Source organism: Atractosteus spatula, chromosome 11 (assembly GCF_055471065.1).
Source record: "Atractosteus spatula isolate fAtrSpa1 chromosome 11, fAtrSpa1.hap1, whole genome shotgun sequence".
NCBI lineage: Eukaryota > Metazoa > Chordata > Actinopteri > Semionotiformes > Lepisosteidae > Atractosteus > Atractosteus spatula.
The window spans coordinates 22,142,935-22,165,653 of NC_142716.1; the positions used below are offsets into that span (position 1 = coordinate 22,142,935).

Genomic DNA, 22,719 nt, shown 5'->3' on the forward strand with positions numbered 1-22,719 from the left:
GGACAAAATCAGTATCTGATGAAAGATTCAACCATAACCTAATACCTCTTTTGTCAATTGCATCCCCATTCTTCTATGGTACTCTATTAAAGTAATCAGTAGTAGAAGCAATCAGTAGAAAAATTATGTGGGATTTACACCATTTACACCAAAGAGAAGCAGAGGAAAGGTGGCAAGTGCCCAGTAATTACAACTGTGTACAAAACTATGTCCTGTGTGTCAAGATGTGCTGCCCTACTGACCCAAAGTAATACCGCATGTCCAATAGCAAGGTTGATATTGGCCTGAAAAATATCAGTTAGCTCTTGTTTCTACAGGATACCTGGTCAAACTGTTCCATCTCCTGTCAATGTCAGAGTTGCTTTTTTAAGTTGACCATTTTATACCTATTGATTATGTTTTTGATAACTGAATTTAGTCCTCTGCCCTGGTCTCTGCACAGATTTGACACAAGGAAAGTGCTCACAATTGGAAAATAAAAAGCAGTTCATGTAGGACTGAGAATAGGAAACACTTCTTTACGCAGAGTTGTGGGAGTCTGGAAGAGGCTTCCCAAGAAGTAGGTTGAGGCCCAGACAAGTGTATTAGGCTTTTATTTTAGTATTTTTTTAAACTAAACTGATATTATGCCCTAGAACTTTCAATGTTATGCCTTCTGTCTTCCACAAAATAAAGCAGTTTAGTTTACATTACAGGGGGCAGAGAAATTATAATGGGATTTGTTCAATAAGGAAGATCACTTATCCAGTGGATTAGGAAAAAAACTTTTATTTCTCCAACACAAGACTTGGTTGGAAAAGGCTGGAACATGGGCACCTTTCTTTCATGCTCTGTTAAAATGGCAACAGCTTTTCTCAGGCATTTTAATTAAACACACAATGTTGAAATCATGTTCCTCCTCCTGGTTAGCATAAACAGCCATGAGGGTAATGAGCTTTTATAGTGTCAAAGTGGTATTTCCTCCAAAGACCATTAAATGACTCTTTTTCTGTCCTTAGCCCACCCCGATGTAGCCCAGCATTCCATTGCTGACCCAGGGACTAATACAGAACTCTTCAGAGATAATTTCTGCTGCAAGCATGTTTACAAGTTTTCTAATGTTGCATCTGTCATGGTGTGCTCCACTTCAAACAAGCAGACAGGATCTGATATGTAGTAAGGTGTGGTAAGCAGTAAGCTGTGTATGGGGGGAAGAAATGGGACTTGAGCCACAGACACAAACACAGTAATCACTCCCAGTTTGAACACCATTAGCACAAATATGATCAGACCGTTTTTACATGGCACGAAGACATATCTGCACTATTTGAAAATGTGTTTTTCTCCCTTTGCAGTTGCCTTTTAGGCTAGTTTCCAAACATTTCTTTTTAAATGAAGACCTAATCCATCTGTGGACTTGAAAATAAAATATTTTGGAGAATGGTACAAAAAGGCAGACTGTCCAAAATTGTTCTGTGCCCTCAGCAGAAGTGAGTGGAGAACTGATTTGTCCCCATAAAATTATTGCAACTGGATCAAAAAAGCCAGCCTGGCATGACTGGTAATAAACAGGCTTGTGGATCAATCTCTGCAAGAGAACAGGGTCTGCCACATCTGCCACTTCAATGCAGTGCAATACAATTTCTTTCTGAATTATATAATGTTAGCATGCCCACAGGGGTTGGGCAGCCAGTTGACCTTGGACCCCTAGAGGTTTTTTTTCTCCTTTCTGAGGAGTTTTTGGTTCCTCTCCTCCATTGTCTTCTGGCATTTTCTCTTTCTGTATTGTAACGTCATATATTGTCCCACACAGCTTTGTTAAGAGCCTTGGGGCAATCTTGTTGTGAAAGGTGCTATATAAAAATAATTTGAATTGAATTGAAAGCAGTAGATGTGGTTCTTTTTAAGATCAGGCCCAGAAATGAATGCAAATTAATGAGATTTATGAGAATCTCACTGGCAGCAGATAGATTCCTAAAATGATCCTTAATTTCGCCTTGAAGTGGCACCTTGAAATGCACAACAGGCGCTGTTAGGCAGAGTATAGTATCCTTATAAATATGGCAAAAACGTTTTGCTGTCTAATGACGGTAGCCTGTGGCCTCTGATTTTGAGTGATTTAGCTTGTACTTTCCAAGTAGAGTCCCAGAGGTGTTTTCTTAGGTAAGTCACCTGGTCTGCATGTGTTTCTGTTGTGGTATCTTGGTATATGGTTGTCACGCCCTCTGCAGCCAGAGGGCGCTCCTTCTCTGTCCTGTCCCTGGTTTCCGGTCTGCTGTCCTTCCGGTCCCTCTCTTTCCCTTGGGCTATATATTTCCGGGTCTTGCACTCTGTCCTTGCTCAGCATTGATGTTCGGATGTTCTGAGACCCGCCTAGCACCAGGGCGCCCCACGTCCGCTCCCTGAGGGCATAGGTTTCTTTACGGCATTCCTGAACTCTTTGCACTAATGAGCCCGGGCCTTTTTCCCGTCTCGCCGCTACGCATATGGGTCTTTTTCCGCTCTCCTGCTCCCCACGGTTAGTCCCTTTGGACGTCCGTGACAATGGTACAATCTCAGTGAAAACAGTTACAAAGCTTCATTGGACAGAGCCCCCTGGAGAGGTCAGCCTCATGATTTTCCACTGTCTGAGTATTGCAGTATTCTGTATTTAACATCTTTATTCCATACAAATCCAGACTTGTGCTCTTATGTTCCGTAAGATCCAGGACAATGTCAGAGGAGATACTGAAGCACAGAATCTGTATATTCGTAAAAACTCTAATGCATGCCCTCCAGACCCACCTCACACAGACCTCTTTCTATTCCTACTGGGATGAGCTCTGAAACAGAAATAAGCAATTTCCAATGACCTGGCTGTGACTGACACTACGGTATGGCAGAAGATCCACACGACAAAACCTTGACATTTCACAAAGACCACTGGGAAGGTTTTGAAAATATCCACCCCTGTAACAGTTCTTTAAAGGCTGAAGTGTGTAATGTTTTTTTGGCACTACTAATTCTTTGAAGTTCAAAGTCCTCAAAGACATTGACAAAACCAACCTAATCGACATGAACTTTCACTTCATGAAGAGTCAAACGCGTAACAGAGAACACAAATGAGAACTATGTGGAAGTACATTTAAATCTGAGAACAGGAGCTACTAACTTTTTAAACAAAGGATGGTGGGAGTGCAGGACAAGCTACCCTGCCATGTTGTAGAAGCTGCAACCCTGGAATCTTTCAAGAAGCGGCTGAATGAGAGAGATCCTTCAATCAATTAGCTTCTAACTACCAAACTGGCTAGATAGGCGGAAACAGGTATACTAGGTACTATTATACCTAGTAATATCTTAAAATTATGAGTCAGTGTACTGAAATTGATTATTAGTTTGAAATAAATATGATGGTGGTATTAGTGAAAGATGTTCATAAGATTATATTTTAATATTCAAAACGAAGTAAAATCTGACACCAGCTGGAGTACAAGCAAGTTTCTTATGCTTTATGCTCTTTGCTGTTATTTTTTTCTTGTTGGAGGAGTGATCAGAGGTGTCACAAGGGGGAAAGAGTCATTGTAATTCTTACCATTGCTGACTTGAAATGATCATTGGGCAGTAAGATGTTGAACTAATAGTGTTGATGTTGTTGAGGGATGGCACAATGGGGCAGTGGTTAACGTTTCTGCCTTGCAGCTTTTGGGCCCTGGTTTCAATTCTTGGGATGATGTCTGTGTGGAGTTTGTATGTTCCACCCATGTTTGTGTGGGCTTCCACCATATACTTGTACTTCCTCTCATAGGCCAAAGACATGCTGGAAGGTTAATTGGCTTCTGTTAAATTGGTCCATGTGTGAGGGAGTTTATGTTTGTTTCTGTCTGTGTGTACCCTCTGATAGACATGATTTTGATTAGTGGGCTTACTATATCCTCCCATATTTATGTATTGTAAAGGCCAATCTGGCAGTGTTGATCTTTTCCAGCTGTTGTTACTCCTCATGGAGACTGAGAACACCCGGTGTCAGGATGTTGGAGGAGGAGAATAGTTTGCTTGGTGTGACATAGCCCATTGTTATTCAGTGGGACAGTGTTTTCAGTGTGCAGGAACAGACTATCCCCAGTCACATTTACAGTGGGAAAAACCCATCTCCAAAAGCAAAGGCAAATCAACCAACATTTTAACAGGGAAAGAAAACAAAACTACTATTTTTATTTGTGACATAAATGTTAGAAATAAAAAAGTCCATTAACTTCATGAGAGTCCCTCTCAAAGTAGCTCACGTCTGATGACATTGTGGTTGTATAATCTATTTATCACTTGTCAGATTTGCTTTGTTTAATCAGAATCTTTCTGGCCTTTTTTAGGAAGAAAAGAACAAGGAATTGAAAAAGCGATTCAGGATTGCTGCTATTTAGAATACTGTGGGCAGCTTACAGAGGGTGTATTGTTTCTATAAAAAGAGATGTAGAGAAGAAACTTATGATAGTCTCAGAACAAGGAACTGAAAAAGGATTGTCTCAGCAACGACATAAAGAATAATGGGTTGATACAACAACTATTGTATATGAATTATACTCACTGTGATCTTTCAAGGATCAAGTGGGTGATGTTCTTGTACAATTTTAAGTACCACTCTGTAAGAACATGCAGTGCTGATGCAGTATAATGGACTCTATGCAGATTTCTGGTCTGGGAAACTGGAAAAGTTATCGGTACTATCAAAGCCAAATTGCTAGATCAGAAACAAAGTCAAGAACGGGTTCCGAAATCAAGGCCCCTAGTCATACAGTATCATAGAGAAATGCGAGGCAAGGTGTTCCTAAGGAGCTACCAATACCGAGCAATAAAACGAGAATGGGAGAGGGTTTAAATGTGTCTGGATGTGGAGGGTGCGGTAACAAGTGAGCTGTCCTGATTGGTTATCAGGTCTGATCTGCAGTGTTTGTGGGGATTGCCTCCAGCTGGTGCTTGACTGGGGCGAGACCTTTGTGTTGAGGATTCTGAATAGCAGCGGGTGTGACACACAGCAGCCGGATGCAGTGAATGGTCTCCTCCTGTCTGCGACGTCTGTGTGACGCCAGGCTGCGGCCATTAGTGTGTAGCAACAAGAGGTCAGTAATTGAAGATGATGACCTGACAATTTTCAGTCCTTTCCCATTAGAATTGTGGGTGCCTTCATAGTGGCATGTTGGCACCATCTTGTGAGCCTGGGATATTGATACTAGTGCTCCCTCTGTGTGGAGTTTACAAACTCCCTCGGTGTCCACATTTTGTCTGGGTCCTTTGTGTCCGGGTTTTCTCCTCCTGCCCAAAGGCATCCTGGCCAGGTCAGTTATTGTCTGTAAATTGTCTTTGTGCTTTTATTTGTGGTGTTTCTGCAAGTAATTGCATCTGTGCATGTATGTCTGTGTGCATGTATGTACTGTATAACTGCGTGTGTGCATGCTTGTGTGTGTGGTGTGTATGCCTGCGTGTTTGCATGCAGCTGCTGTGATGGATTGGCATCCTGTCCAGTGGCTGAAGTAGCCTTACCGCCTGTAGTTCCAGGATGAGCTCTGGTTTGTCACTCTCCTTGCACCTTTGCTGGGAGTGAGTGGCTTTCTGATAATGAGTCTACGGATATTATAATCTTATTATTCTTATTTTACTTTATTTTGCTAGCTTGGCAGCAGATTCAACTGTGTTTGTTTGTTCTTGATTTCTGTTAAATCATTACTTTATGATTACATATAGAATGTGGTGCTGATTCTTTTTGCTGTCTCCTGGATCTCCGCTCTATAGAGCTAGCCATATGTTAAAGTCTGAACGTTAAACATTATCAAAGCCGATTTTTCATATAAATCATCCTGTTTGTATCAGACATTAGTCCACCTGGAAGATGTCCCAGCATGAGCAGGCTTGTTGGTCTTCCATGTGTGGCTGGATTGGGCTGCATGGTACATGGATTCTGGCTATTTGACGTCCTTAGCAATGGGAATGCTGGGTGGACTGTTGCCACTCAATTAGTGAATCTTTGGTTCTGCCAGTTGCACATGATAGTGGAGTATCTAATACTATCTGCATTTAAAGTGTCACTGGAGCAATAAACAGAGGCCCTTGTGCTCAATGAGGAGCAGCTATTCAGAGGTACAGAGGTAAAATAGATAATTGTAAAATAGATAATAGATAAATAGATAATTAAGCTATTTTTCTAGGGACAATCGGCTGTTTTATGTTGAAACTCCTCTAACCTGTTTGCAGGTCTGCTGCCTTTCCTTTTTAACACTTTGTTGAAATATGCTTTTTTGTGAATAAATTGACCCATCATGCTTTTCCTGACAATGACCTTACTCCAAGGTCACATGCCTGAAGAGGACAGGCCGCCACATCGACAGGAAGCACTAGCTGACAGAGGCCCTGTTGAGTTTGGGCCAAGCAAGCATGTCGTACAGTGCACAAGATGATCCAACAACAACAACGGGGTTCCATTTAAAACTAGAGCTTCCTGCAGGCTCCAGAGAGAACATTCAGTTCTTTTTCTTTGGTGAACTATTGTCTTCTTGAAATCCATCCAAAACAAATCTATGGCAACAATAAATGATTCAGAATGACAGAAAACTCTGGATGTGAAGAAAGAGTGGTCATGTGAAGATTTTTAGAAAACTGAAGACCTTGATCCCCCTAAATTGTATCTCCTTTACAGCTCATTTCACCCCACACATACTGAAAATTCTCTCTCTTTTTCTCAGTTCTTCAGGCTCTGATGACTTTGCAGTGGCTACGTGGATTTCCAAAAACAAGCCCTCAAAATTTTCATTTACAGAGGATACCCCACCCATGTTATTAACAGTGCCCTTTCCCGAGCCAAAGACAGCCTCGGATCATTAACTCAATTAGGAACTCCTGGCCTCACAACTGTATTACATTGGTGCTCCCCTACCACCCTAACACCCTTTATATCCTCAGGACCATTAATGACGACTTCCCCATCTTACAGGATGATCCCTCCACTGGTACCCTATTTTCTGACAGCCCCCTCATCTCATATCGCCAACCACCCAATCTGCATAACCTTCTTGTTCACAGCTACCTTGACCGCCCTCAGCAATCATCCACACCAGGCACTTTCCCCTTCAACAAAACTCTCTGCATTACCTGTAAATTTATATCCAATGCCATGCTCATTCAAGGCCCCTCATGGCAATTCAGGATCACTCAGATGGCATCTTGTACCTCCAGAAACCTTATTTACTGGAACTCTTGCGAAAACAGCCCAGCTCTGCATTGGTGAAACAGGAAGGAGACCATTTCAGGGAACATATTAGAGCTGTGAGGATCAAAGATCTCTCCAAGCCCATAGTTTCCCATTTCACCTCTAACGACCATGATCATACTGATCTCTCTGACTGCGTTCTCAAAGAGGGGTTTCAGAACCCCTATTGCAGAAAGACATCAAAACCGAAATTTTCCTGGAACTAGGATCACACCTTCCCCCTTCTCTCGACAACAGACTTGTTTCCTTCTAACCTTCTCTATTCATTTGCAGGTCTTGACTTCACACCTCTCTTCACCTCTCTCAACTTCACACAATCTGAGTGTCAACTCTGCTCCTCTCCTGCTTAAGCCTCCTCTTCACTCCCAGCTTTTGTTTTCTCATGCTTTATCAATTTCCGGTTTCCTCTCTCTCACACCTGAAGAAGGCTTCACAGCCAAAACATTGGTTTGTTTTCTTCTCTTTTCAGCGTGGAATAAACCTCTACTTGTTCCTTTGCAGCCTACACATGCTGACGCAGCTACCGACTTGAACTGCTTCACCCTAATTTGTGTTCTGTTTCTTTCCATAACTAGTTGTATCCTGATGGCTGCCAAAGTTTTGAACAGCAAAATAAAGACACATCTAAAAAAAAACATCAATTCAAAAATGGAATATTCAGCAAAAGCTGTGATATTTTACATAACTAACAGTGAGTCTGAAAGTCAAATGGTAAGCTCTTTTTCCTGTTCTTCTTGAAATCAAACAATCAAAGAGGCTTTTTGGCAAGAATGAACAGCACTATTGACAAACAAGCAGAGGTTAAAATGTGCACATGGCCCTGTACAGCCTGTACTGTCGTGCATGGCACAAATGTCACAAGCTCCTAAAGTAGTTGACATCACATAGCTGTCTCAATAAATCAGACAGGAGCTTCCCAAACAGTTCCGAAAGAGAGATAAAAATCTTAGAGAGAAATCACTTTTGAGATAAAATTGTTAGCTTACATTATGCGCTCCTTGGTAATCAATTGAGAATTGACTCACGTAATTTGTTTGCTCTGGTGAGTAATCCTATGCTGAGCAGGCTAAATCTGAGTCTATTGGAGGGGGCCTCTCAGAAGTTCTAGTGAGAACCTGTGAAAACACAAGAAAGATTAATAGTCTAATTGTTCCTCCTCTTCAAAATTAAATATCATTACTTAACACCTCAGCTTCTGAACTTTCAGAACTTCCAGATTTCAGCTTCTGAAACCCGATCCACCTCAGATTTTTTGGTTGTCCTGCATCACTCTTGTAAAAATAATTTTGTGAAGAGAAAAGTTGAGTTGAGAGCTGTATTGAAACAAAGAATGAACCTGAGACACAATGCAAGATATAAAACTCTGTTGAAGGTGCTGATAAGATGCACTTAGTTTGACGTTCTTGTTGCAAAAACAAATTAAAAAAAGCATGTACCCTGTTTTCAGAATTCTTTTGAACTCTACAAACAGATTTAGACAGGCTTTTAGAAAGGCTAAGTTTTTCTTGCCTCTTGTAAAGAAACAGACTCCTGCCAGTTAATGGCCATCACCCCTCAGGTTACAGAGTTAACTATTACCCAGTGCTTTTAAACAGTTACAGATTGGCAGCCTTCACTTTCAGTGTGTCGGATCTTGATGGGACTTTCAGAACTGCTAAGTAGATGGGGAGCAACTTTTTTCAGGTTGCTGATTTAAACTTCATGACAAATGTCCTAACAAGCTGCTTTTGAGAGTCTTTTTTTTGATAAGGCACAGCAGACAGTCCTTCCAGCAGCTGTGCAGGAACCATTTCCACTGTCCTCCTGGTCAAATATTTAAGTTCACTGTTAGGGCTCCAGCATCCATCAGAATGAGCAACTCTTTTGAATAGGCTGGTTGGGGCCATTAGTAAGTGAAGTCATGCAAAGCCTGTGTTTTTATTACCAGTTTCTGATTTTATTAATCCTGTAATGATTACTTTTTACTCCCCGGACGCCCTCATTTGGTGGATTCATTATTCAACACTCTCACCCATACAACACTACTATTCTGGCACTGCTCATTTTCTCACAGTCACAAGATAGCTTGAAAATCAGCTTGATGTGGTTTCAGTATGAAAAATCTCCATCTTCTGAACCACCCAGCTTCAAGCAAAAAATAGTTCCAATCCTTTCTCTAACTCAAGGGCAAGGCTTTTACATTATTGGAAGATTTAATGTTTTTAACTTTTAAGAAGCAATCCATAGAATGCAGTTGTTAAGTAAGACATGGTACATCTCCCCACCCACATACAGTACAGTGTGTCAGAAAATAAAAAAACATGTACAATTCGGGCACTGGAGGTGGTTTCCTGGCAAATGTCCCTACGTTGCCCTGAAACAGAAAATTATGTATAGTCATATTAGGAAGGCAGGGCATTCTCGGTGGTTGGGTCACAGGGTCAGACAAGATAATTCACTGCCAATTTGACCTAGACACCTGACTGAGCATTTGTATCTGGGCTCATTAAAAAGGACTAAGAGTTCAGAACATCATTAGTCTGGAGCTAGTGATCCAGTCTCTGACAGTTGTCTGATGTGTGTAAACGGAACAGGCTGTTGTATGATCAACCTAGAGATCTGTTGGTTTAAAAAATGTTTCCAATTATATATGTGCTTGTGTGTGTCTTTAAAAACTAAAACTGAGAACATTGCAGGAGCAGTCATATGCAGGAGCAGTACAGTTAAACTGCAGTCTTATCAAAATCTTAGGTTCAGAGGCTCTCAGCTGAAATGTATTGTAATCCAGGACTAAACAAGAACATTTAGAACTACAAACAACAGCATGGTAATCTCTTTGGTGTAACTCATACATTAATTAGGCCATCCTCCAGGTGACAATTTAAGACTGTATCATGTGTTATTTTTACAGTGAGAGGAAACTTTAATGTTACTTTGATATAATTAAATATGAAAACAGTGTGTAATTCTGTCACGGATAAAGTTCAGAAAAAACTATTGACTACTTCCTCTTTAAGCCATGATCTACAAAAATCCTGAGCTTGCTGCCCACCAGTTCTACCCTTTCATTTTCTAATGAAAATGGACTTTTTTGTCCTCATCTTGACATTAAAGCCCTGCTGTTCCTGTCTTCATGATCCACACAGCGTCATCTTCACTGCCAGAGTAATATGGAGTCTACAGTAGCACACTCTAGGTTGAAAAGGTTTCTCAGATGGATCACAGACAGGAAGAAATGAAAAATACAGAAAATATTGCGTGCATGTTTTGTTATTTTTCCTCTGTTTTTATTGTAATTACAAACCAAGACAGAATGTGTGGCACATGTATTTACAATTTTATACTGCTCAACTTTTCCACTTTTTTCAGGAATGAATGCCAGTAAGCCCCATCATAAACAGAAGTGAAAAAAAGATTCATGGGCTTCAACTTCTCTCTGGGCAGTATTGGCACAGTGGCTCACAGCACACTAACAGTATGTTTTAACATTTTTTTTAAAACATAGTATTTTTCCATTTTCCAGAGGTTATCTCATCCTTATACTGTGCCTTTAATTTCATTTCCTTTGCCACAGCAACTCTGTCTTTTATTTTAATTTACTCTGCCGTTGGAACTGAACTCCAGCCATCTTTCATGAGGCCCCATTCCTCCCAATCTGCACAGCACCCGAGTTTTCAGGCTGCTTAGGCCAGTCTGGTGTTTTGAGGAAGTGTGTGTATAGTTGGGGGAGGGGCAGATCACAGTGTTTGGAGACTAGTTCCTCAAGAATGATAGTGAAAGCACTGTTGTGTGTGTGTGAGAGTAATTTTAAGACGTGTGATTTACATGAAACACCCATGACCTCACAGGACTTCCCCCAAGATTTCCGTGTCCATCAAGACTTCCCCTTGTGGCTGCTAAGACAACAAGGGGATTCTGATCTTACCCACAATGAGAAGGAATTATTTTACAGTTTAAAAATAAATATTTATTTAGAAAAAAACATAGACACAGGCTCCACGCAACATATCAGAAATTTACACACAATTAGGAGAACTCTTGACAGTTGAAACACTTGTATAAAATCACAGGGGATCTGGCTTCTACATTGAAAAATTTGCTGTGACATGTATCTCAAACTGAATAAAAACTATCAGGATTTTAAACGCACTTGTTGTTTACTGCTTCAGCTCAGTCTGTAGAGCTTCAACTTGCTAGAAATGTCTGGCACCAGCTTGGTGGAAAGCGACTGTAAAATAACAGTCGCATCATCCAGGTGGGTGCTGTGAAGCGCTTTGAGTGGTGTGTCCAGAAAAGTGCTATATAAGTGTGATGAATTATTATTATTATTATAACAGGTTTCAAAATTGATGACTGTGGGTGGATCAAATTGTTTTATTGAATTTGAAAACCTTTAGCATTAGCAGAACAAATAGACACCCTCCATATTTACAATAATAAATAGGCTTTTAGTGTATGATCCACTAAGACAATCCTGGCAAAGTGCTGGTAAAAAAAAGTTATTTGGACTGTTCAGCAATCACAGGTGCTCTGACCCAAAGAAAGTGTTTAAACGTCTGAGCTACAGTTCTTATTTAGAGTCCCTGTGCACAACGGGTTCTTGAATTGCACAATCTACCAACAGAAAAACTGATCTTCATAACAGCCTATCAAAAGCTTAGCTTAACAAGTGCTTCTTAAAACCATCTTCTTAACTTGCTCCACAAAAAATTAACAATAGCTATGATATCTGGAAAAAAGTCTGTAAACGTACCAAATATGCCTCATTCCATTACATGGAATGTATATTTCACTTATTCTTTATCATCCAGGATATCAGATCTCACAACAGGGAATAAAGTCAGAAAATAATGTTAATATTGTTTCATATGCCTTAGACATGTATAAGACTGGCAAAGAGATACCAAAATATTTAATTGCTAATCTCAATACAATTATCACTACATTGTGCAGGTATTTTCAAATACATTCTTTCAATTCCACTATTGTTTCTTATACCTACAGACATCATACTTTATTTCTGCTTCTATTCTGTTTTTATCTATTGAAGCTGCAATGTGCGATAAGTTCTAAAAATCACATTTGTTGTAACTTTAACCAAGAATAAAGTAGTCTTGCCTGAATCTAGCCACGAGCTTTCAAAACTGCTAGCACTGTTATGCAAATCTTTAAATTGTATTTAGAGTAATAGATGTCTGCCTTACAAACAGGCACTTCTCTGTAGTAATCTATCAAAATGTATCCAGCCGGCCCCTCAGTTCAGTCACTCAGACAAAAAGAGTGGAAGAGAGAGACAGTCCGCTTTTTAGTCCAGCTTTGCCTACACAGTTTACAGCTGCAGCTGTGACTCAGTCTAGCACTGTGGAGAGCAAAGTGCACAGTGCTTTCTAGGTCCTTCGTATCGTTACTGTTGTCCTTGAACTTTTAACATTCCAGCCCAGGGAAAAGGGTACCTTCCAAGTTTTTTTTCAGTTTTTTTGTGGTTTATCATCTTCATTTTTGCCCCTTCAAAGGACACTAGACGGTGGGCGGATTTGCGTTGGCCAGTTTGTATGATCCTCTCATTCTGGCTTGCCTTAAATGGTGGAGTGCAAGACCTATGGTAGTTAACATGATAATAGAGCCGCCTGCAGCGATTAGCGCATTGTAGAGTGGAGGAGTCTGTGGAGCACTGTATTTCTCTGGAAAGAAAAAACAAATCCATATTAATATATGAGAGGTTGGAAGAACAATGGCATGACAATAAAGGAAACTGGATGAAACATGCTGTCTTTAGCATAATTAGTTCAGACTATCATAGAATAAGCCAAATAGAATATAAACCACAAGATAAAAAACAAACAAAAAAAGCTTTAAGGTCCTGTCTTTTGCCGTAAAATACTTGGTATTTTCCTGTGTTTTGGTGTGTTGGGAGCTGGCAGGAGCTCCTCAGCTCTTCATCACCTCCTTGATGTAGATGCATGCAGCAACCTGTCATCAGATGGCTAGTTGAGCTGTGAAGTCACTCACCCACATGGATGATGAAGATCTCGGTCTCGTAGCCCAGGTCATTGGAGACATTGACCTCGTAGAGGCCCGTGTCATTCATGGTGAGGTTGTAGAGTTCAAACGTCCCGCTCGGAGAGTACAGTACAGTACCATTCTCAACTTTCCTCAGGACGATGGCGGGGGGTGGGTTGCTGATGGTCTTGCACAAAATCGTGATGTTTTGCCCCTCTAAGACCTGTGTGGATGGGTATACAGAGACCGTGGTGTTCCTTGGTGGAGCTGCAAGAAATAGGCCCAGTGAGTGTGCTGATCTTTCCAAGGAGGAACAACAAAACCAACCCTCAGCAGCACAGCAAAGTCCAGCTTTCACCTCCACTGCTTAAGGAAACGCCAGCGGATTACTTTGTGACGTGCTGCACATATAATGGCAGAACGTTATGTTTTGTAGTGCCTGTTCTTATTTGCTGCATGTACAGGCAGGTCTTTTCCAAAAGTGCATGGAAAAATATATTTTCTGTTAATGGATTCCTTCTTGCTAACATAAAGTGAAAAATATGGCCCTAAATGAATACATGCAGACACCTAATTCTGAATGTTTATTACAGACAAGTGATATGTTACAATATTTGAATTAGGATAGGCATATGTGATCCATAAATACAGTAGGGTCTCAAACTTAATATTCAGAAATTTAAGTTTGCTTATTCGCATTTCAGTCTGCTAATACTGTCCTGGGTGGAAGAAGAGCAGAGTGGGATGAAACTGAGCTGAAGAAGTTAAGTGTAACCTTCTAATTAGCTGCACAACAGACTACGATTGTACGAGACGAACCTACAGTACCTAGTGAGTAGGCCTTTCCCCTGTCCAAGTACCCACTACCCAGCATCTGCATATCAACGTGGTCTTGTTTTTGTATTCAAACAGATGCTCCCAGTTTTGTGTCGGCTGTAGGGTGTGCTAATAATGGGGGCAGAGAGAGAAAGTGCAGATATCTGCTGGACGCAGAGTAGGGATTCATGTTGTTTATTTTAGCTGATTAGTATAAGTTTGTGATAACTGTTTTTTTAGTAAATAGATGTGATTTTAATTAACATAAAACTAATGTATTAGTACTTTAATTATCATAAAAGAGAGGGTTAATTATGCCTTTTAACCATACATAATGTAGTATATTATGCAACAGTATAGGGGTGGATTTGGTTATATATGGTTTTGGCTTATGAATGTCGAGACCTTACTGTATATCTATTTAACTTTTGTATATAGGCATGTATGTCTAATGTATAATTTTACTAACAGTATTATGTTCAGGATTTATCATTTATTATTTCATCATTTAATTTATCATTGATCATTTAATAAACACCACCTTTGTGTGATGTATGAAACTGCATATTGGGAATATGGGTTTTCATGACATAATGATTATTTTGTTACAGTGTTTCAGTTGGTAGATTAAAAGCAGAACTGTGATGACACAGTTTTCCATTGCAAAACTCGTCTTGAATGATCTCAGCAAAAAAAGAAGTGAATACTAGACAACATTTTCAGCAGTGGTACACTCCCATTCCGATTACAAAGTACTAAACTCACCATTAACAGAAATCTTAACGCTGGCTTTCTCACTCCCAAACTCGTTCACAGCTTCACACTCATACAGGCCAGTGTCTTCCAGTCGTGCTGAGCTCAGGGTAAAAGAGCCATCGCTGGACTCCAGGAGCTGCTGCTCATTCTGGGTCACTTTGCGCAGAAAGAGCCGCGCTGCTGAGGTGCTGTGTGTAGAGCAGGTGATGGTCACTCTGTCCCCTTCCTTCAGCTCCCCAGACGGGTCCACCGTGATGGATGTGTTCTTAGGGGGCACTGTAAAAAAGAACCCACAACAATTATTGCTATGCAGTCTGGCCACAGCTGTGGGGCTACAGCCAACTACCACTATTATTATTAATAATAATAATCTACAAAGAATTTCAGACAAGACAAATAATATCAGCTAGTTTACAAAAATTACTCAGCTGATTCTTAAAGCAAAGTTTAATAAAGTAATGTTTCAAACATCAAAAGTTTAAAGCTACCTCTTGCCAGTTGCTGGAATTTCAGATTGACTTAGTAGCCAGCCAGGCAATTTCCTGGAGTAAATCTAAACCTAGGTTATGGCAAAGCCCTCAGGGATGGGTCTCTTGGATTGGCAGAATGCTGTGTTTCTGGACATCATACTGTAAGAACCCAATTTCAGTGAATACTGGTCACTCACCCTGCACAACTAGAGATATCAGAGCAGACTTTGTCTTCTGGTGGTTGGGGATGCCTTCCAAGTCCAGGTATGCCTTGCAGAATATTTGCTTTCCATTGTGTTCTGGACGAAGGACAAATGTGTACTTGGAGGTAAAGATCTCAGTGTCAGTGCCATAGTACCGGTCCTCTAAAGAAAGCACCTCCTCTCCTTCCAGCCATTGAAGCTGCAGAATGTTTGCTGGGAAAGCATCACGCACAGTGCAGGTAAGAGTGACTTCTTCTCCTTCCTGAAAGGGCCTGTTGCCTTCAATGACGGGGTTGCTAGGAAGAGCTGCAAAGAGATAAACCCCATAAACCCTCAGAGATGAAGTCAGCAAGAGCATTCATAGACAAGCTGTCATCAGGCAACACTCCAGAGCCTGCTGTGACAAAGATATCCAGTCTCCATATAGTATGAAGCTGTCTGGCCAAATCACAGAATGTCTTGACATTTCCTTGATTAAAATGTGGTACTGGACATTAAAGAACCAGAAACGGATATTTCTTTCATTATTTGTAAGTGTTGCATTTATTTCCAGATCCAGAACCTTTGAGGGTAAACCAAAGTTTGGTATGCAGTGCTGTGGTGGTGCTTTAGTAATTTGTGAAATGCTAATGTGTTCTGCATTAATGTCAAGAGCAATAACAATAAGCATCACTTTAATTTTAGATTAAATCCAATTAATTCATTTCAGATAGAGAGTTTATTTTATATCAAAATCCTCCTGTGTATGATACACAGAGCAATATCCTAGAAGTCTGCCTGGAGAAAAACAATCTCCCTTTGGAGAAAATAAGCTTACACTCACCTGTATGGCTAACCACCTGATCACTAACAAAAGGAAAAACTAATGTTCTGATGTTTAAGCACATCATTTGTGACAGACTGTTCCTTTGGGCAGCAGTTTGGTATAGTGGGGAGGGCCCTGGACTACAAACTAGGAGGTCAAGGGTTTGTATAACTGTTGGTCAGATCCTTCACTTCAGTGATTTCTCTGCTCTGTTGATGGTCATTTCAAATGAATATTTTCTCTTGAGTCTCCTATCAGGTTAAAAAAAATGGATACTAAAAAACACTTACAGTAGACCTTTATGTGAATGGACTTGGTCTTCCAGGCTGACCCGCACTGCACCTTGCAGCTGTAGGTCACTTCATCCTCTATTGCCTTGGTGTCAAGCAAGAGATTGGACTGGTGGTCCTTTATCTCAATCTGTCCGTCCAGAGGCTTGTCCATCACGTGTTTCCATGTGAAGTCTGGAGAAGGGCAGCCCTGCGCCTGGCAGGTCAGGACCAGGGAGGACCCCCTCTCCACTATGAGCTCTCCCTGCGGGGGGCTCAGCTGAACCTCCAGGGGATATGCTGGTGAGAGGACAGATGAAGACATCACGGTTTGACCAGATGTAGTCAGTACCCCTTCAAATCTCTCAAGTCTCTAATTACAGTGCAGCGTTTCAGGAAAGAACATTCACTAGTTAATAGCACAAAATAACTTTTTGTAATGCATGGTTAAAAGCTACAAAATGCCACCTGAAAACAGAAAGAACTAACATTGTTCAGTTTTAAAGGTTAACAATCATTCTCTCCTTGTGGCCATCAGCATGGTTGCTATTCTTCTTTGACATTGTGGACATAGACTACTGGCATACATCTAAAAATGAGGAGTTTAGTGTAGCAGAGATAGTTCATCTTTAAGTCACTTAAGGCTAAAAAGATTGATTTCCTTTTACTAACCCAAGGCTGCGCTCAGCTGTGTGATTCTAGTATTATAGTCACTGGCAGCTGAGCTAATAATAGTCATTAAACACATCTATCATATCAAAATTCTCAAAGGAATGCAGGACCCATTGTGAGCCCCCGCCTCTCTCTTACCTCCAGCCAAAACCATAAACCACAAGCTCAGAGCGAAGAAAAACTTTGATGCCATTGCAGTACTCAAGATGCCTAAGTTTTGTATGAAACCCAAAAGAAGTGTTTATTCGGCGTTGTTCAGCCTTAGTAAACCACTATGCCCTTAAGCCACCACTCTGCCTTTTTAAAGTGAGCCAGGGGATGGAATTTCTGAGCAAAAATGTCACCAGCTCCCTGGGGGGATGTTCTGTTCGTTACAGAGGGAAATTCCCCCTTTCTTACTGGTCCGTGTTGCCTCTGTCACCTCCCCCTTTAGCTCTAAGCAGAATGACCTGAGGCTGCTGCTGTACGTTTTGCATCAAAACAAGGTCGATGTGACCTCTAAAAGTGAATGAATGACACTAGTCCAGTTATCGGAAGACTGTCTGATGACACTCAATACTGAAGCTATCCGATAGAAAAGCACTTAATATTTAACCCTTCACTTAATATTTCAAGCTCCTCCTTCCTCAGATGGTGCTGTGTGTTTCAGATACCTAGTCTCAGACTGATTTGAATAGGCCAACAAGCAGGCTGAGGCTGACGCATTTAACCTGAAAACCCAATCTGCAGCTTATTTTGGAGAAGGTACATACTGTCTATTAAATCAATGAGAGGAAAATATTATCTCTTTGCTCTCCATTCATTACCTCTCAGGTATAAAGAAGTATTGCATACCATTAATAGTACTGAAAACAGTTGTAATAGAAGTAGTAGTAGCCACAATAAAAAAAAATGCTGTGGTACTCACCTTCAACAGACACATTAACGCTGGCTTTCTCACTTCCAAACTCATTCACAGCTTCACACTCATACAGGCCAGTGTCTTCCAGTCGTGCTGAGCTCAGGGTAAAAGAGCCATCGCTGGACTCCAGGAGCTGCTGCTCATTCTGGGTCACTTTGCGCAGAAAGAGCCGCGCTGCCGAGGTGCTGTGTGTAGAGCAGGTGATGGTCACTCTGTCCCCTTCCTTCAGCTCCCCAGATGGGTCCACTGTGATGGATGTGTTCTTAGGGGGCACTGCAAACCAAGCATTGGGCTTTTAATCAGCACTTTTAATCACCAACGTAATGTGCTAATAAACCAAAGCCAAACCCTGACACTTCAGAAACCACACAGGTCAAAAATATGATGAACAAAGGTGGGTGTTAAAGCCTTACAAAAATCACAGGGCATGGGAACTCTGGGCTCTGAAAAGGATAAGGTTGTAGTCACGAGGAGGGTGTGTGAAAGTGGCAGTGTGACTCAAAGACAAACAACTGCCAGCTCTCAGGAACCACTTCAAAACTGTTCATTCAGAGAAACACTCAAGCCAAGGCTTCTGGCCATGTGTGTTGGCAAAAGCTCTTTCACTGAACCCCTCTGTGTTGCCAGGCTGTGTTTCTTCCCCAGCTACATTAACAAATCTGACACAAAGCCCAGCCCGTTTTGTGAAAGATACAGCATAAAGAAATGACAAAACAGAGACAGCCCCAAAAAAGGAAAGATCCCCACTCGATTAATATCACCAGTTCATAAGTATGAAACAGTAAACCTTTGTGTGCTGTGAATGTACGTCAATCCCAGTGCTCATCCAAAAACTAATAACAACTGAATTGCAATCCATGTGTTTTTTCCCTTCACTGAAAACAGAATTAGATTACAGATACATTACGAAGAGCTAACTTTTTTAATTTATGGGATGGAAACTACATTTATGACTGCATAATAACCACATTGGTGAAAATGATAAGCTTAATTTTAACTGTTAGAACTAAATGCTATAATTAAAAAGAAACCAGAGATCTGACACTGACTGATTCATGCTTCGTTAAAGCATTTTAAGTAATTAACTACCAGCAGTGATAATTTAGAGGGGGGAAAACTACTGAATCTGTTGCTCTGGAACTTAAAACTACAGCAGAAACTTTCCACCAGTGAAGACATATCTAAAGAGAAATCATGGCTTTAAGTATCTAATACTTTTATGGGCATTGAAGTCATTTCCAACATAAATGCTTTCTAACAGCAGCGAAAGAAACATTAAAAAATGCTACTAGCTGCACCAGTGAAAACTTCCAGCTAATGTATCTTCATTTCCCTAATCACACTTTCAAATGTCTCTTTTCTGCGCTTGGTCAGATCTTAAAAATACATTAGGCTTAACTGTTTAACATATTCAGGATGACAACCCAAGAGTTTTTCAGGCTTTGTAAAGACACTAGACTGTTCTTCTCACCCTGGACTGTGATGGTAATTGTTCTGGTGTCTGTTCCCACAGTATTGCTCGCCTGGCATTCGTACTCTCCGCTGTGGATACCCTGCGCCTGCTCAATAGAGAGAGTCCCGCTGTCCGACAGATGTCCCTGGCTGCCCGGCCCCAGCTTCCTCCACCGCAGGTTGGCCGGGAGATCGCTCTGGGCTTCACACAGAAGCGTCAGATTCTGCCCTTCTCTCACAATGGAATTGGGAGTGCTTAAAACCCAAATAATCTTTGGCGCTCCTGTGGAAATAACAGCAAAAAATGCAGTCTTAATTTGATGCTTTATTGTGTGCGACGTAGTGATGGAGAATACTGGAAAGTGTATTTGGTAGTGTTAGACCTTTACAAATGCACTATGCAAGATACAGAACCCCTCTGTCTTCTGATACACCCTTCATTTCTTTTATTCATTCTTTTATTCCTTTATTCATTTTCTCTTTTTTTAAAAATTGTATAATGTTAGCATGCCCACAGGGGTTGGGCAGCCAGTTGACCTTGGAGTCCTAGAGTTTTTTTTTCTCCTTACTAAGGAGTTTTTGGTTCCTCTCTTCTGTTGTCTTCTGGTCTTTTCTGTTCTGTATTCACAACATACAGTATATGGTCACTTGTCTTGACCATATTGCCTTGGAGCAACCTTTTTGTGAAAGGCGCTTTATAAAAATAAATTAATTGCTGTAGCTCTTGATACTTAATTCTTAATGTCTAATATGAAAGGCCTAATAGAAACTGCCTTTGAAAAGCTGGTTTCAAGTGGAGAGCAGCCTCCTTTCTTTAGAGTTGTGTCTGTTTTGCTGTTGTATAGCGATAAATGGTGTTGCAGCATGGAGAACCACAGGTCAGGCTGTAGAATGTGACTTACTCTGCAACTGTAACGTGGCGACTGTTTCCTTGGTAGCCTGGTCTTCTGGTAGTCCCTCGACTTCCAGACGGGCTCTGCATGTCACCTGTTTCCCATCATCTCCAGCTGTTGGCTTGAAGGTGTGCATCAAGGTGACAGTATGGGCAGCTGGACTATGGATTCCATAATCTGTACTGATAACTTTTTCCCCAAACAGCCACTGAATTTCCATTTTCTCGGCCGGGTAGACATCAGGGACGTGACAGGTGAGCGTAGTCAATTGGTTTTCCAGTAAATGTCCATTCCCTGAAATACTGGGGCTGCTAGGAAAAGCTGGAAAAATATAATTCAGTATAAATATAAAATCAATTTGTATAGTAGACTCTTCTATCCTAGGCTACCTATTTATCGCAATTTATCTCTTGTGGGTAATGGGAGGATGAAAATCGATTAGTGCTTGAGCAGAGATACATGGGAATATATCAGTGACAACCTACTGAAGCACGAAAAATAATTTAAATATTTCACATAACTATAGCGTCTGATCTGAAATAACAGAAAAAATGACACTCGGTCGTAGATGTCAAGCAGTATAAAGGCTACCGTTAAATGTACTCTTACGTGTTTTGACCTGTGCGAAGGGATTGAAGCAGATTTTAAAGGAAATCTGCTTACATTTACACAAAAAGACAAGTTAACGGTTTAAAGCTAAATTATCACGTATCAATACTTGAATTGGGAACAGCGTACAACGAAAGAAGCATTAAGCACTTACAATATACAGTGACTTTTGTCGACTGCTGTTTGCTCTTACTCCCGCACTTTACTTTGCACACGATTGTGTTTTCATGCTCTGTCTTCACCGGAGACAGTATCGCCAGGGACTGAGAGTCGCTATTCTGAATCTTCGCGTACAGAGGTTTGTCTTCCAGCGAACCCCAGGTGAACTGGGCTCCGAGACAGTTCGCACTGCAGTTCAGAACCAGGTCGGAGCCCACAATTGCCAATGGATTATAAGGTTCCAGTTTAACATTAAACGAAAATCCTGTTCAGAAAAGAAGCAAATGAATGAATACAATCTTAACATTAAATCCTGCGTAGTATTCCCATTAAATTTTTTGATAAAAATGTAGTATAAAGCACACTAGGGCTAAATCACATTAAAGTGCATAGCATATGCATACTTGCTAAATACACACCCGCTTTTGTCAGGCGTAGCAGAATTATTAGCTTATAATAGTGTAGAAAATAAGCATTTTTCAGTCTTTTATTCTTATTTCTCCACTACTGCACGTAAATGTGCCCAATGTACGTTTGCATATCGACGAATAATTATACTTACCTCTCTGCGCGATCAAAAGGATCGAAATAAATTTAATTAATGCCATTACGAGAAGTTTTAATGTACTAAGATTCCAAAACGAGGTGTAATCAAACGTGTTACGGTGTGGATATCAATGCCGCTCTTTCCACTCCTTGTTCTTCTGGTGTGGGTTTGTAGAACTGTTGCTGGGCTTATTTATAGGGATTAAAGGGGATTCCATTGAAAATAAAAAAAGAATCATTAACACTCCCTCAAAATACCAGACGTGTCACGCATGAATTCCCCTAAAGAAATTTCATCTGTCCATCGCTCCCCCTTCCGTACGCTGCCGGAATATACACAGTTCCAGGCTTTTGCAGGCTGAGACAATGGGCACAGACGAACACAGACGGCTGAAACGATTAGCCAAGCTATCACACATAGCCATGGCACAGAAAGCTGCAAACCCGTGCGAAAGAAGTGGTATCCCGCTTTGCAGCCCTCAATTAGGCTTTTTCGCAGTTCTTGTTTTTGAATACCACTGAAGACGACGCGACAGCAATCCAAACTGGAGTTTCCTAAACAGATGCAAACGGGATATAATTCTTCTCACTTATTTCTCATCCTTATTAAAATGAAAATCCAGTTACTTTGTATTAATAAGACAATCATCATCCTCACTACATAGGCAGATAGCTCAAGCTCCGCTTGCGCTGATCTTTCACTGTGGTGTGCTCGATATGTCATATTTTTAGTTATAATGATTAAGTATGCTTTAACTTGCTTTTAAAATTAAATTAAATTTGCTATTGTTGCTGTGTTTTTAGTTTAAAAATCACAGTGACGTGGGGCCAGTATTTTAAACATTCAACTTGTGGAACAGTGCTTATCAGAAATCTTTTTGCAGAGCTAAATGTTGCAAGCTACACCATTATTCTATAAAAGCACTAAAACACATTCACTCCAGACTGGCAGCCTCACAAGGGAGGGAGGGAGGCT

The 22,719-nt window shown here is 40.8% G+C and overlaps 1 protein-coding gene across 1 annotated transcript; it reads right to left on the reverse strand.

The window, feature by feature from the left end:
• Positions 1–11,136: 11,136 nt before the first annotated feature.
• On the reverse strand, positions 11,137–21,913 carry vcam1b (vascular cell adhesion molecule 1b). The gene is made up of 10 exons (XM_088926650.1): positions 21,760–21,913; positions 21,193–21,462; positions 20,439–20,750; positions 19,556–19,819; positions 18,091–18,357; positions 16,533–16,811; positions 15,432–15,743; positions 14,774–15,040; positions 13,202–13,459; positions 11,137–12,873 (listed from the first exon to the last, which is right to left on the reverse strand). Exons 1-10 carry the CDS (start codon positions 21,803–21,805, stop codon positions 12,710–12,712), a joined length of 2,439 nt encoding a protein of 812 aa, XP_088782776.1. The 5' UTR covers positions 21,806–21,913; the 3' UTR covers positions 11,137–12,709.
• Positions 21,914–22,719: the final 806 nt, after the last annotated feature.

Excerpts from the sequence above, each read along its gene's own strand:
- vcam1b (XM_088926650.1), bottom strand. The coding sequence starts at position 21,805 with ATGGCATTAATTAAATTTATTTCGATCCTTTTGATCGCGCAGAGAG. Across the intron at positions 18,358-19,555 it reads AATTACCATCACAGTCCAGG|TGCCCCCTAAGAACACATCC; the intron begins GTGAGAAGAACA and ends CTTGGTTTGCAG. Across the intron at positions 15,744-16,532 it reads CATTCACATAAAGGTCTACT|CTCTTCCTAGCAACCCCGTC; the intron begins GTAAGTGTTTTT and ends ATCTCTTTGCAG.